Source organism: Mobula birostris, chromosome 4 (assembly GCF_030028105.1).
Source record: "Mobula birostris isolate sMobBir1 chromosome 4, sMobBir1.hap1, whole genome shotgun sequence".
NCBI lineage: Eukaryota > Metazoa > Chordata > Chondrichthyes > Myliobatiformes > Myliobatidae > Mobula > Mobula birostris.
In genome coordinates this window covers 144041097-144054964 of record NC_092373.1, presented here as the reverse complement: position 1 = coordinate 144054964, position 13868 = coordinate 144041097, and the positions used below count along the sequence as shown (strand labels likewise).

The 13868-nt window shown below is 41.7% G+C and overlaps 1 protein-coding gene across 15 annotated transcripts in view; it reads right to left on the bottom strand.

The window, feature by feature from the left end:
* inpp4b (inositol polyphosphate-4-phosphatase type II B) overlaps positions 1-13868 on the bottom strand; it is an 813686-nt gene that overhangs the window by 120715 nt on the left and 679103 nt on the right. For all 15 annotated transcript variants that reach the window (XM_072256187.1, XM_072256173.1, XM_072256177.1 and 12 more), the window contains one exon: positions 53-183. In XM_072256187.1, the coding sequence (XP_072112288.1) occupies positions 53-183 (131 nt within the window). The remainder of the gene's footprint in view (positions 1-52; positions 184-13868) is intronic.

Below are 13868 nucleotides of genomic sequence, written 5' to 3'. Positions count from 1 at the left end.
ATAATTTGAACATCTAGACCTTCTATTCATTGCTTGCGCTAGTGTCTTGTACCTGAGAATTTACTGAGTTCCATGAGTACTTCGTGATAACTGCTAATCATCTGCTGGTAGTGGACAGTTACATTTTGGCGTAGGGTGTCCCAATGAGCAGAAAGCTCGCCTAGTTCCTCGAGATCTTGCAGCCTAATAGATAGGTATATAAAAAAAAATCATGATCAATTTAAACCAGCTTAGTAGCAGGATGCTAATAAACTGGTTTTCAAAAGTAAAAGTACATTTATAATGCTACAAATGGCGTACTGGCGCATCAGAAATAAATGAAGTATAAATTCTATCATATAACAGATGGAATGCAAATGGTTCACGAGAGCAACTGCAGAGACTGTAGCTTATCCTGAATTAGTCAGAGAGGATAACAAACACAGGCCTATGTCGCATAACTCATTCATTGTTAGTAACGATGACTAACACTGAATGGAGAAGTCCTCAACTAGTCTTGTTGATATGTGACCCACCAAAGTGGTTGACCTTTAACCTAGCAAGGTTAAAGGGTTAGCAAGCCAGACAGTTAGAACATAATGTGCAAAGACACAGAAAGAAGTACACAAAATTGAATAGGTTCCAAACATAAAGTTGATAAAGTTGCTCCCAGCCCTTCTGATCTTGCAGAGACCTTCTCACAGACACCAGGAGCACTGATACCCCATGGTTTAGTCAAACAACAGCTTGATTGAGTAAGCATATCAAGCCATTCCATCAAACCCCGCATTCATCCTGCCCCACCAGCTGAACTGAGTGACAGCAACATACTGTACAGGCAAGAGCCCTGATACTCCAGACTCCATGAAGCCTCCTGACGTGGCAAGGGAAGTTTCCTCCCTTTCCACTTCTGATTCCCTTCAGCTAACGTCAATACTCTTCTAAGCTGCACAAGACTTGTCATCATCATTATGTGCTGTGTCATATGATGAGGGGGATTATGGTTTCTTGACCATGATTATCCTTGGTAAATTTTTGTACAGAAGTTGCTTGCCATTGCCTTCTTCTGGGCAGTGTCTTTACAAGACACCCCAGCCATTATCAATACTCTCTAGAGATTGCCTGGTGTCAGTAGTTGCTTAACCAGCAGTTGTGATATGCACCAGCCGCTCATAAGATTATCCACCACCTGTTCCCATGACTTCATGTCACCTTGCCCTGCAGGCTAGCTGAGAGAAGGAGTGCTTTACACGTCCTTTGGTAGAGACATATTGCTACTCTGCCACCTGACAAAACTTGTAAAAAGCACAAAAATTAGCAAGGTTCCAGGTTGTATTTAAGTGGACGACTTCAATGATCAACACAAGGGGTGGCTTGGTAGCTCACCACTGACCAGGATGGCTAAATTCTTAAACACTATGGAGGGATAAGACCATCGAACCCTATCCTTGCCAGTCTACATGTAGGAGATTCAAGTAGTTCATTCAGTTCACAACAGCAACAACAGAAGTGCTTGCTGCAGATTCCATGAGGAGATGTCACATTCTCACACAGGCATTCATTATTACCTTCTGTGGTGTTATAATTACACAAAATTAGAAAGATTATGGAATGTCCGCAACAGCAGAAATCGATATCACCAGTCTATAATCTCATGCCCTGGCAATTCCTTCCTATCAAGCCGGGTGAGGAACCCATGTTTTGTGAATGGTTCAGAAATGGCACCAGGCATACCAAATTTGAGGTATCAATGTGGGAGAGCTGCAGCATAGCAGTACGTGTGTACTGAACAGTAAAAAACTGCATGCAATAGAATGAACTGAGCTCTTGTAACCAACAGAGCAGATCAAAGCTCTACAATCTTGACAATACAGACCTGACCAAGGGTCTCGGCCCGAAACGTCAACTGTACCGCTTCCTACAGATGCTGCCTAGCCTGCTGTGTTCACCAGCAACTTTGATGTGTGTTGCTTGAATTTCCAGCATCTGCAGAATTCCTCGTGTTTACAATCTTGCTACATCTGTTGTATTCTTCCCACCAGCAGCTCACAGTGGCACAATGTGTACCATTTACAAGGAGCACTGCAGTTGCTCACACAGGCTGCACTGGCAACAACTCCCAACCTCAACTTTTATCGTAAGGTCAATGGCTTCTGCCCATTCCTATAGTTAATTAAAAGAACTACATAAACAACGAGAGCACTAGTAGGCAGGAATGCGAAGCCGAGATTTCAAATCAGATCAGCTAGATTGTATAGAATGGCAAAGAAAGTCCAAGGGGCTGGTTTTCAATGCTAATTATTATATTTGCATGTTAGGCAGCTCATCATCAACTTTAAGGGCAAATAATGATGGGCAGCAAATACTGACCATGCCAGTGACACTCAAGTCCCTAAAAAGTAACAAATTACATCAAGTGCAATAAAGTATTTCATTAAATGAATGTTAATTTTATGCAGATCTTTGTAGTATTACCTTCAAAGCTGTTTCACTTCATACTCAGATAATTACTTCTTAAATATGAATGCAGGCATGCAATTTGCATATGGAGATCAACCCAGTCTTGTCCTTAATTGACAGTGAGTATGTACACTTAAGGACATCATCGTAAGATAATTGCTGGAAGGAAGGAGGCCATTTGATTTCGAAGACCTGCCCAAGATCAGATAACAAACACATAGATGGGACTGATAGTAAGAAATTTTCTCTTAGCCCACACACATCTACTACTGAATGCAAAGATTTAAAGGAAGAGTTTAGAGATTTAGAGAACACCTGAGGAAGAATTTGTTCACCCAGAGAGTGGCTGGAATCTAGTATGTGCTGCATGAACAATAGAGGCATAGACTCTTAAGTATCCAGCTAATCTCTTGAATCATCAAAACACTGAAAGCTACAAGTCAAATGCTATAAAATTAAAATAGTACTTAGGGGTGTTTGATGTTTGGCATAGATATGGTAGGTCAAAGGGAACTGTTAGACATGACTCTCTTACCATCCAATTCTAAACGTGACAAAATACTAACACAGCTGACTAGGAATCTAGCCTAAGAAATAGCTTTCAGAATATTATAAAGAAGTAGAATGGTTTAGAAAGGATATTCTACAGTTTAGGATCTAGACAGATGAAAACAGTTAACATCAGTGGAGCAAAAAAAAATGTAGGGCATATGAGGCCAAAACTAAAGGAGGATAGATATCAAAAGTAGTTACAGGTAGGCAATGGGCTGCTTCATGGAGATACAAAAACACGGATATGAACTTGAAAAACAGGAGGTAACATAAATGAGCACAGGTCTGATATGCCGTCATGATCTTGAATGAGTTAGAATATAGACAGCAGAGTTTCAGACAATCTCTATTAACATGATAAATCACAGTCAGTCAGTTAATTAGAGTGCTGTCAAGGTAAAGCTTCCTGTCTGCAGCCTCACACTCCTCTTCAGTCTGCCTCAGAATTCTTTCCCACCACTTCCCTTCTCTCCTTTATACTGGCCATCTCGCCTCTCCACTCAGTCCTGATGTAGGGTTTCGACCCAAAACGTTGGTAATTCCCTTCTTCCCACAGGTGCTGCTTGACCCAGTGAGTTTTTCCAGTGTATTGTTTCTTGCCCCAGGTTCCGGCATCAAAATCCATTGCATCTCTGACAGAGCACTACGATTGCAATCTGTACATCAACAACATGATACGCCAAGAGTTCATTAAAGGCACCTTCCAATGTCATAACCTGTTCAACCTAGAACAAACGGGGCAGCAGATGTTTGGGAATGCTACCAAATGCATGTTCCCCTCCTAGTCATATACTGTATAATATGATCTTGACTTGGGAATATATCAGCAGTCCATCATTAGGTTGCACTTTCCAAGGAGCAGCATGTCTATTAGGAACATGTTGTTTATTCCAACGTGCTTCCAAATACAGTCTTTTAATAAGCGGCCAGCTGTCAAGCACAATGCAGAGATATTCTGCTGGTGAATAGCAGCTCAGTCCACCATGGTTTCATCATATCTTCGGGATATACATAGCTCTTAGCTTTTGCAGTACGGTTTTTAAAATTAATGAACTTGCTGGCGAAGTAGAAAATTCACTCAATTAAACTGGAAATGTCACATTGTTACATTCTCTTCCTAAATCACTAACTATTGGTAATTTTCTAAACAGATGGATATAGACTAAAAATGTTCTCTTTGTAGAACAAATAGGGGAGAGTAAGATGACAATAAGTTAGAAAATGCAATGGAGAAGGAGGCTGAGATCCAGAATCTTCGGAGGCAGAAGATGGAGAAGTTGGAGGGGTAGACAGAGAGCGGAGATACTGACCCTGATTCCAGCGATCCCAAACAGGAAAAAACAAGAACAATAAAAACAAGAGTTGGAGTATCAGAGTTACAATCAGGTTTAATATCACTGCAGAATGTTGTGAAATTTAGCAGCAGCAGTACGCTGTAATTGTAAAAACAAAACTATAAATTACAATAAGGATATATATTAAAATATGAAGTAAAATAGATAGGGCAAAAAGCAAACAAAAATAGTGAGGTAGTGTTCATGGGTTCATTGTCCATTCCGAAACCTGAAGGCAGAGGGGAAGAAACTGTTTCTGAAATGTTGACTGTGTGTCTTCAGGCACCTTTACCAAGGAATGAGAATGCGAAGAGGACACATCCTGGATGATGGAGGTCCTTACTGATAGATGCCAGCTTTTTGAGGCATTGCCTTTTGAAGGTGTCCTGAATGCTGTGGAGCCTAGTGTCCATGATGGAGCTGGCTAGTGTATAACTTCCTGCAGCTTTTGACAATGCTGAGCAGTGGCCCCTACATACCAGACAGAGATGCAACTGGTTGAAATGCGCTCCACAGTAATATGTTGGGCCCAGGACAGATCCTCAGAGATGCTGAAATCCAGGAATCTGAAACTGCTGACCCTGTCCATTGCTGATCCCCTGATGAGGACTGGTGTGTGTTCCCTCGATTTACCGTTCCTGAGGTCCACAGTCAATTCCTTTGTCTTCTAATGTTGAGTGGAAGATTGCTGTTGCAACACCACTCAACCAGATAGTCAGTCTTGCTCCTGTACACCTCCTCATCACCATCTGAAATTCTGCCAACAATAGCTCTGTCATCAGCAAATTTACAGATGGCATTTGAGCTGTGCCGAGCTGCACAGTTCTTGGTGCAGAGAAAGCAGAACACTGGGTTAAGCAAGCATCCTTGAAGTGCCCCAGTGTTGAATGTCAGTCAAGAGGAGGTGCTATTTCCAATCTACACTGACTATGGTCCCCCTGTGAGGAAGCCAAAAATCCATTTGCAAAAGGAGGTACAGAGTTCGAGAGTTTAGAGCTTGTTGATTAGAAATGAGGGTATGAACGCTGAGCTGTAATCAGTAAACAGCAACCTCATAGGTATTGCTATTGCCCAGGTGATCCAAGGCCGAGAGGAGAGCCAGTGAGATTGCTTCCACTGCAGACCTATTGTGGCAACAGGCAAATTACAGCAGGTTCAGTTCCCTGCCTTGGCAGGAGCTGATTCTAGCCAGGACCAACCTCTCAAAGCACTTCATCACAGTAGATGCGAATGTACCTGCATGATAATAATTGAGGCAGCTCACCCTGCTCTTCTTGGCCACTGTTATAATTGCAGCCCTTTGAAGTAGGTGGGAACCTTCAACTGCACAGTGAGAAATTGACAATGTCCTTGAACACTCCTGCCATTTGGGGCCTAACACCTTGCGAGGGTTCACCCTCGTGAAAGATGTTCTGATGTCAGCCTCCCAGACAGAGATCATAGGGTCACCAGATGTTGCAGGGATTTGCACAGATTTAGTTTTATTTTCCCTTTCAACATGTGTATAAAAGGCATTGAGCTCATCTGGGAGTGAAGCATCACAGCCATTCACATGATGACAGGTTTTGCTTTGTAGGAAGTAATGGCCTGCAAACCCTTCCAGAGATGACGTGCATCTGATTCAATGTCAAACATCAATTGGAACTGTGTTTTTCACTCTTAAAATAGCCTTCCATTGGTTCTATCTGGACTTCTTATATAGTTATGAATCACTGGTCTTCAATGCCACAGATCTTGTTCTCAGCAGGCTACGAATCTCCTGGTTCATCCAAGGCTTTTGGTTTGGATACATCTGCTATGTTCTCAAAGGCACATACTCATCCACAATGGTCTGGATGAAGCTGGTGTAAACTGTGGCATGTTCACTCAGATTTGAAGATGAATACCTTAATATTGTCCAATCCACTGACTCAACGTATCCCCCTTCCTTGACCTTACCTTCCTGGTCCTCACCACTGGTGCTGCAGTCTTGTCTCTGTCTATACACTGGGAGTAGAAGTACAGCCAGGTAATCCGACTTTCTACAGTGTGGTCACGGCATGGCATGTAAGTCCTCTTGATGATGGTATAATAGTGGTCTTGCGTTGGCTCCTTTGGTCCACAACCAGGTGTGCTGTTTCGTGACTGCTGATCATGGTGCTTAGCTCCTCCTGTTCCTGTCTGAAGCTGGCTTGAGGTGGAATGTGAACCGCTTCGAGGTTGGTGGCAGAGAAGTCCTTTGCCAGATAAAATGGACAACATTTGACCGTTATATGTTCTAGGTTGGATGAGTAGGATTGAAACAGAACCAGCATGTCTGTGTACAACGATGAGTTAATCATAAAGCATACACCACCTCTGCTACCTTTAAAATACTGTCCTGTTTCTGTAGATTGTGGTACAGCCATCGGGCTGCAGTGCTGCATCCAAAATGGTGGTGGTGAGCCATGTTTCCACGAAGCAAAGTACACAAAAGTCACTGACATTCCACTGCTACTGCAATCTTGTTCAGAGGTCTTCAGTTTTATTTTTCAGAGACTGTGAATTTGCAAGGAGAATAGTTGGAAGTGAGGGTCTAAGTCCTTTCAGTTTCAATCATACTTGTAGCCCAGTGTTCCTTCCGCACTTCCGCTTTATTAAAGAAGGACTGCACTAGCGACCAGAGTCTGCAGTCCGGGAACCAACAACTTTTTGTATTGATAGATTTTTTAAACTTCTTAAAAAGAAAACAACATCTCAGCTGCAGTAGTCCTAAACCAGAAAACTTGGATGACTCCCAGCTGAGCTGTATCACTGAGCCTGTTTCAACAATCAATTAGATCATGGCTGATCTAGCTACAGACTCACCTCCACCTACCTGCCTTTTCCCCACAACCTTAATTACTCAGCTATGCAAACATCCATTTTAAATGTGCCTTAAATATATTTAAACAGGTAGCCCCTACTGCATCCTTAGGCAGAGAACTTCACAGTTTCACTACTCTCTGGGAAGAGAAATATACCCTCTCTCTGTCCTAAATCTATTCTGACAAATCATGAGAAAAGTAAGTTCTAAACTCTATATGCTTTGGTGAGAACATCTCTCATTTTTATTAATCCAGTGGGCTTACTCTGTGTACAACAACACCCCCACCCCTGTCTTATGAATAAATCTGTTGAAGCTTTGCTTTAATCAGGCAACTTCAAGAGGAACTGTCTAGGAAAGGACTGGAGATCAGGTACCACAGTGATCTTCCTACCACCCAACCACACAAGAAATCATTTATAGCAGCCAAATAATCTAGTAACCGGCATGACTTTTGGTGGGGGTGGCGGAAATTAGGGGGGAAAGCACACATGGTTAAAAGGACAACATGCAAACTCGGGCAAACAGTGGTGGACGTCAGAATTGAACCTAGGTCACTAGATATGAGAGGTACCTGGACCACCCACTTCCTCTGTGCCACACTTGCCTGCACCTCAGAAGACACAGAAGTGACTCTCTCCATTCAGCAGACCAGCTGATTTGCACTTGTAAGTGCTGTTTGGTGAATGAATTCTGTGTTGGAAAAATCCTTATGTATCAGCAGCCAGGGTCAGTAGGTCTTCGGAAGAATCAGCCTATTGCCAATGGATTAAGCTCTGGTACCTCTACATAGCAGCAATGTGGGATTTCAGTGATTCAAGAAAACAGTACAAGACCAGTTTCAGCAAGTCAGTCAGGAATGGGTATTAAATACTGACCTTTTCAGTGACATCCAGATCTCTTAAATAAAATAAAACAAAATTGGACCGTACTCTATATTATATTTATTGCATCATGGACATTTCAGAAGCAGTTTTATATCACCTTTAGAATAGGACAGTTGTATATTACAATTTTCTTTATGCTGTCGGCATTCGTCTTTACAGTGACATAAAATGAATGCTGTAATTTGAAAGTAAAGTCATCTGAACTGAATTTAAGCAAGCGATGGGCTACCACCTCAAGGTGGTATTCTCACACGTTAATTTTACTGCAGCTGTAGTGAAACTCAAACTAGTGCAAACAAAAAATCCTTCCAATATTTCCAAAGAAAAAACTAACCTCTAGTTTTTTTAAGCATTAAATTGTAATTACAATTCCAATGCCTGTTCATCACTTCTTTTTTCTGCTTACTGCAGTGAAAATAATATAGCAGGTCAACTATCATTGGTTCATGCAGATACCGGCAGGAAACTATCCTTGTGTTTTTTGGGACAACATGAATAAAATGCATTCGTATTCACAGAATAGTGTTGAGTGCTTCATCCCATACCAAACATGATGTATTAGTAATTAGACACTATAACAATCTTTTACTGCTCAGTAATAGATTACTATGTTATTAACTGATCAGCAAGGCGTGTTTTTCCAGAACCAGTATCAGCCTACAGTGCAGAAAGCATACAATAACATCCCACACAAAAGGCTCATACACACGTTAACAGTGTATAGCAAAAGTGGTGGCGGGGGAGAGATGTGCATTAATGTAGATTGAAGAACTGGAACAGAAGATAGAGTACCAATAAATGGGTCTTGTGCAAGTTATCTTATTTGAAATCTACAAGATCCTAAAGAGGTATGACAAGATAGATATTGAGATGCTTTCACATGTGAAACAATCTCAAACAAAAGGGTCATGCTTACAAGATGGGAGTACAGTAATTTAAAACTGATATATGTCACAATTTCTTCTGATCGAGCGTGGCAAGTTTCTAGCATTTTCTATCCCAGGGGGTTGGAGGAGTCAGATCACTGGACTTATTTAAGAGAGTACACAGTCACATTTTTGAAACAGCATGAAATTGTGGACACAGAGGGGTTGAGGTTCAGGGTGGATCAACCATTTATCTTATTAAATTGAGAGATTAGGTGGCCCACCTATTTTCTCAAATGCTCAAACATTCATTTTATTGTCAATGTATGCAAGTACATTACAACTCTGATATTTGTCATGAATACATTACAACTCTGAAATTCGTCATGAATATATTATCTAATATCAGAGTTGTTGAAAGAAAAGACATCAACTGCTCCCCTGCACAATAAGGAAAAAGAAACAAAACTTGCAAACCCCAAAATCCCCCACCCCTTCCCCGCAGAAAAAAACAGAGCGGCAATCGCATCAAATCCCCTACCTACCCCCCGCAGGAAAAACAGCAACAATAACAATCCCCAATCCTCTCAGTCACAGCAAAGAACTGTGACAATAGCATTAAAACCCACAATCACCACTCTCACACACAAAAAAATTAACCGATCACCCATTCGCCAATCGGCCACAAGAAAGAAAACACACCAAAAAACTGAAGGAGTCCAATCACATAAATCTCAGAATATTGAAAACATCTTTTCGTCAGCATACGAGGACAGCGCCACACAAACTCAGTCCTTCTGTGAAGGGTGACTGCCGCGCCCAGTCCGAATGCTGCCAACAGGCCGCCATCGCCCTGGTGGATTCCACTGGGAGTGATCACTGACCCAATCCGCATTCACCTGGATACTTCAGTCTTCCACGCCACTTCGAGATGGAATCATTCATAACCCCACGCCCCAATCTCTGGTCTTTTCCATGGGTCGGTTCGTGTTTTCAGTCCTTTTCAGGTCCCCGTCTCTGATCTTCTCCACGAGGCAGTTCTCCAGACACAGCAGTGTGCCAGATCACCCGATCCAGTTCCAAACTGCATGTCACTGGCTCCAACAGTTTCCGTAACACAAACAGAACCAAAAAGTACAAGCAGACAGCATAGAGAAAGTGAAATTATTTAAGAGATTGGCTATCTGGAAGATGTTGCCCAAGGAATTGCTGTTCGCTGACACCATCTTGACCAAAAGCCTTCATGAGCATTCCTGTGTATACAGTATTCATTGTTCAGAGTGTGGTGCATTATTTGGCCCATATACTTAGAATGTCTCAGTGGGGTCGTCAGCAAATTATAAAATACTGATAATATGCCATCAGGCCAGGCAGCATCGATGGAAAAGAATACAGTCGACGTTTTGGGCCCAGACCCTTCAGCCGGACTGCACTCTTTTCCATAGATGCTGCCTGGCCTACTGAGTTCCTCCAGAATTTTGTGTGTCTTGCTTCCATTTCCAGCATTTTCAGATTGTCTTTTGTTTATAATATGCCATTAAATTGTTTGCTTTGGTTAAATTATTGACATCATAAAAAATGGTGCTACTGTGAAGATAATACTTAGTGGTAAATAGTCCATCAGTGTCTTTCCTGAAGCTGTTTGGTTTTGAACAGCTGCATTCTATCTACAGCAGAGATAGAAACATAGAAAACTTACAGCACAATACTGGCCCTTCAGTCTACAAAGCTGTGCTGAACATGTCCCTACCTTAGAACTACCTAGGCTTACCCATAGTCCTCTATTTTTCTAAACTCCATGTAGCCATCCAGGAGTCTCTTAAAAGACCCTATCATTTCTGCCTCCACCACCGCTGCCGGCAGCCCATTCCACGCACTCACCACTCTTTGCATAAAAAAACTTACCCCTGTACCCAAGATGAAAATTTACTCAATATAAAAAAGCTCTAATTCACTATTATTTTTTCCACACCATGGTAAATTCTTCAAATAATAGAGGAGATGGATTACCAAGGCTCATCTTCCTTTTAATAGCTGGATGAATTAAGCTCTCCTCAGTCTCCATAATGTAAACAGTGGCCAAATTCTACCTGTTTAGGATTATAGCAAATGTTTTAATGATTATCCAATGTACTTTGCATATAAATTGTGCTACAAGAAGTGAACCGGCCTGCAACAACAGACATTTTTTTCAAATGTCATTACTCTATTGATGGGGCGGCATGGTATTGTAATGCTTTACAGCACCAGCGATCGGAAGACTGGGGCTCCGTTCCCTCTGCTGTCTGTAAGAGTACGTACATTCTTCCTGTGACTGTGTGGGCTTCCTTCAGGTACTCTGCTTTACTCACACATTCCAAGGACGTACGGGTTAGGGTTAGTAAGTTGTGGGAATACTATGTGGGCACCAGAAACACGGTGAGACTTACAGACTGCCCCCAGCACATTCTCGGACTGTGTTAGTCCTTGAAGCAAACAACACATCTCACTATATCTTTTGATGTTTCAATGTACGTGTGACAAATGCAGCTAATCCTTAACCTTTGATACAGAACCTTAATTGGTGAATTTGTGACTTATTGGGGTCCAAACCTCTTTGAAATGACATTCAAAGTATTGACCTCAATTAGCAGTTGATTTAGTACATTAAGCAGTGAAGAATATCTGCTCTTAGTAACTATTGCCAATAACATCAAGAAAGTGGACTGAACTTCATTCAATTTATTCTTTCAAATGGAAAATTTCAAAATAGGATATGCTACTCATGCAAATACCCTACTCTTTTAGCCCAGTTTATTGAGATACTTATAGCTGGATTTGACAACATTTACAACATTGAACTCTCTAAAGTTATTATTCCAGATGACATTTGCGTTTTAACATCAATGACTAAAGTTAACTGACCTTGGCAATAATATAATCCAAAAACTTTTATTAATAGTATTTATACAAGCTTTGTCATGCAGCCTAGAAAAGAGGAAGTTGCCATGGGATCAGTTATATCACTGAAATCTAGGTAAAAAAGAAAATTACCAAATTATATAAACCTGTAGGCAAGCACATCTTGTATTGAGGAGGTGTATTTAAATTAGATTCGAAAACATCTGATGTCTCCCCAAACTTACAAAGAAGGCATTAGCTTAGATATGTCACATACACACCAGTATAAAAGAACTCATAATCTAAACTGTAAAAGTTGCCTTTGAAATTAAGAGATCAATTTAAGGATGTTCTAAGTGTACCATGCCTGACACTGACTAGTGTGTAAGTGATTGACCAAAAACAAGTTCAAAGTACATTTATTATCAACGTTATGTACACTATGTACAACTTTGAGGTTCAAATGCTTACAGGCAGCCACAAATCAAAGAAACCCAATAGAAACTACAATAAAAAAAGCATCAAACACCCAGTGTGCAGAAAAATCTCCAAATCGTGCAAACAATAAAATTAAGCAAATACAGTAACATACAGAACTGAAGTTCACAAAAGTGAGTCCACAGACACAGAGCCAGTCACCACTGCACCTGATTCAGGAGCCGGTCAGCTGTGGGCAACCACCTCAGTTCATTGCAGAGACTAGTAAACCTGGCAGAGCAGCGAGCTAAACAGGCACATCCCTTGGCTGTGGCCCGAACACCCTGACCTTTTCATTCTGGCCCAGTGCTAAAATCGACCAAACCTCAGGTCGTCCCTCACTCTCAGACCCGGGACCTGCTGCTTCAATATGCCCTCGTGCCAGGGTCCTGCTGCCTCAGTTCAGCCCTGTGCTTAAATCGATCAAACCTTGGCTCTTTCCTCATTCTCAGCCAGGGCCCAGACCCCGCTGCTTTGACCCTGCATCGCTTCTGCCTTCCTTTCCTCAGTTCTGCTACATTGAATTGCCTCCAAGTCCACTCTAGTAATGGCCCAACATTGGCTCTTTCCCTGGACTCGGGCCCGGGCCAAGGCACCCCGGTTTGGGCCATACATGCCACACCTGCACCTTTGAGACTTCAGTTCACACTGCAAAAATAACAGGTTGTACAGGCCATTTAACAGCTCAGCCCCAAAAGGGAAGTTACAGGCTATTGACTGCAGTGATTGTTTCTGAGAAAAGTTGTGACAACTACAGTAATTTATAGTTTTGTTTGCAACCCGCAAGTTGTCGCTGCGTTTCACCAGTACCATCTCAAACTGGACAACAGAATAAATAAAGTGATAAATGTTTCCCTTCTAATCCCAAATCTGGCTGAGATTTAACTTTACAGCAAAGGAAACCTTCAATACCTTATTCAAGCAAGCATTTTTGATACTTAAACCTGCCCATCAAATGACTTGGTCCAGAGAGAACAGTAGTGGAGTTTGAACCTTCCTGCAACTTGTGCTTGTTAAATTACAAATCCAAATAAAAATCATGACGGTAATATTCCTTCACAAAATCAAAGAAGTTATGCAAATTGAAAGGTACATTCACCAACAGCTAATTGCAACTGACAGCCTAAGATGCAATTTTAGACATTGCTGGTAAGTCTACCTCATCATGGAGTTTTTTTTTCACTCCACTGCTTTTGACCTTTCATGGTGTAACAGATCATTTTTCAAGCATTACTGGTCAGGGATACTATTACAGCTACAGAAAGGGTGGGTAATGTAGCAGGATCCTCTTTTGAGTCAATGTGGGTGGAAGTCAGGAACAGGAAGGGAGCAGTTACTCTACTGGGGGTATTCTATAGGCCCCCTGGTAGCAGCAGGGATACAGAGGAGCAGAATGGGAGGCAGATTTTGGAAAGGTGCAAAAATAACAGGGTTGTTATCATGGGTGACTTTAACTTCCCTAATATTGATTGGCACCTGATTAGTTCCAAGGGTTTAGATGGGGCAGAATTTGTTAAGTGTGTCCAGGATGGATTCCTGTCACAGTATGTGGTCAGGCCGACCAGGGGGAATGCCATACTAGATCTAGTACTAGGTAATGAACCAGGTC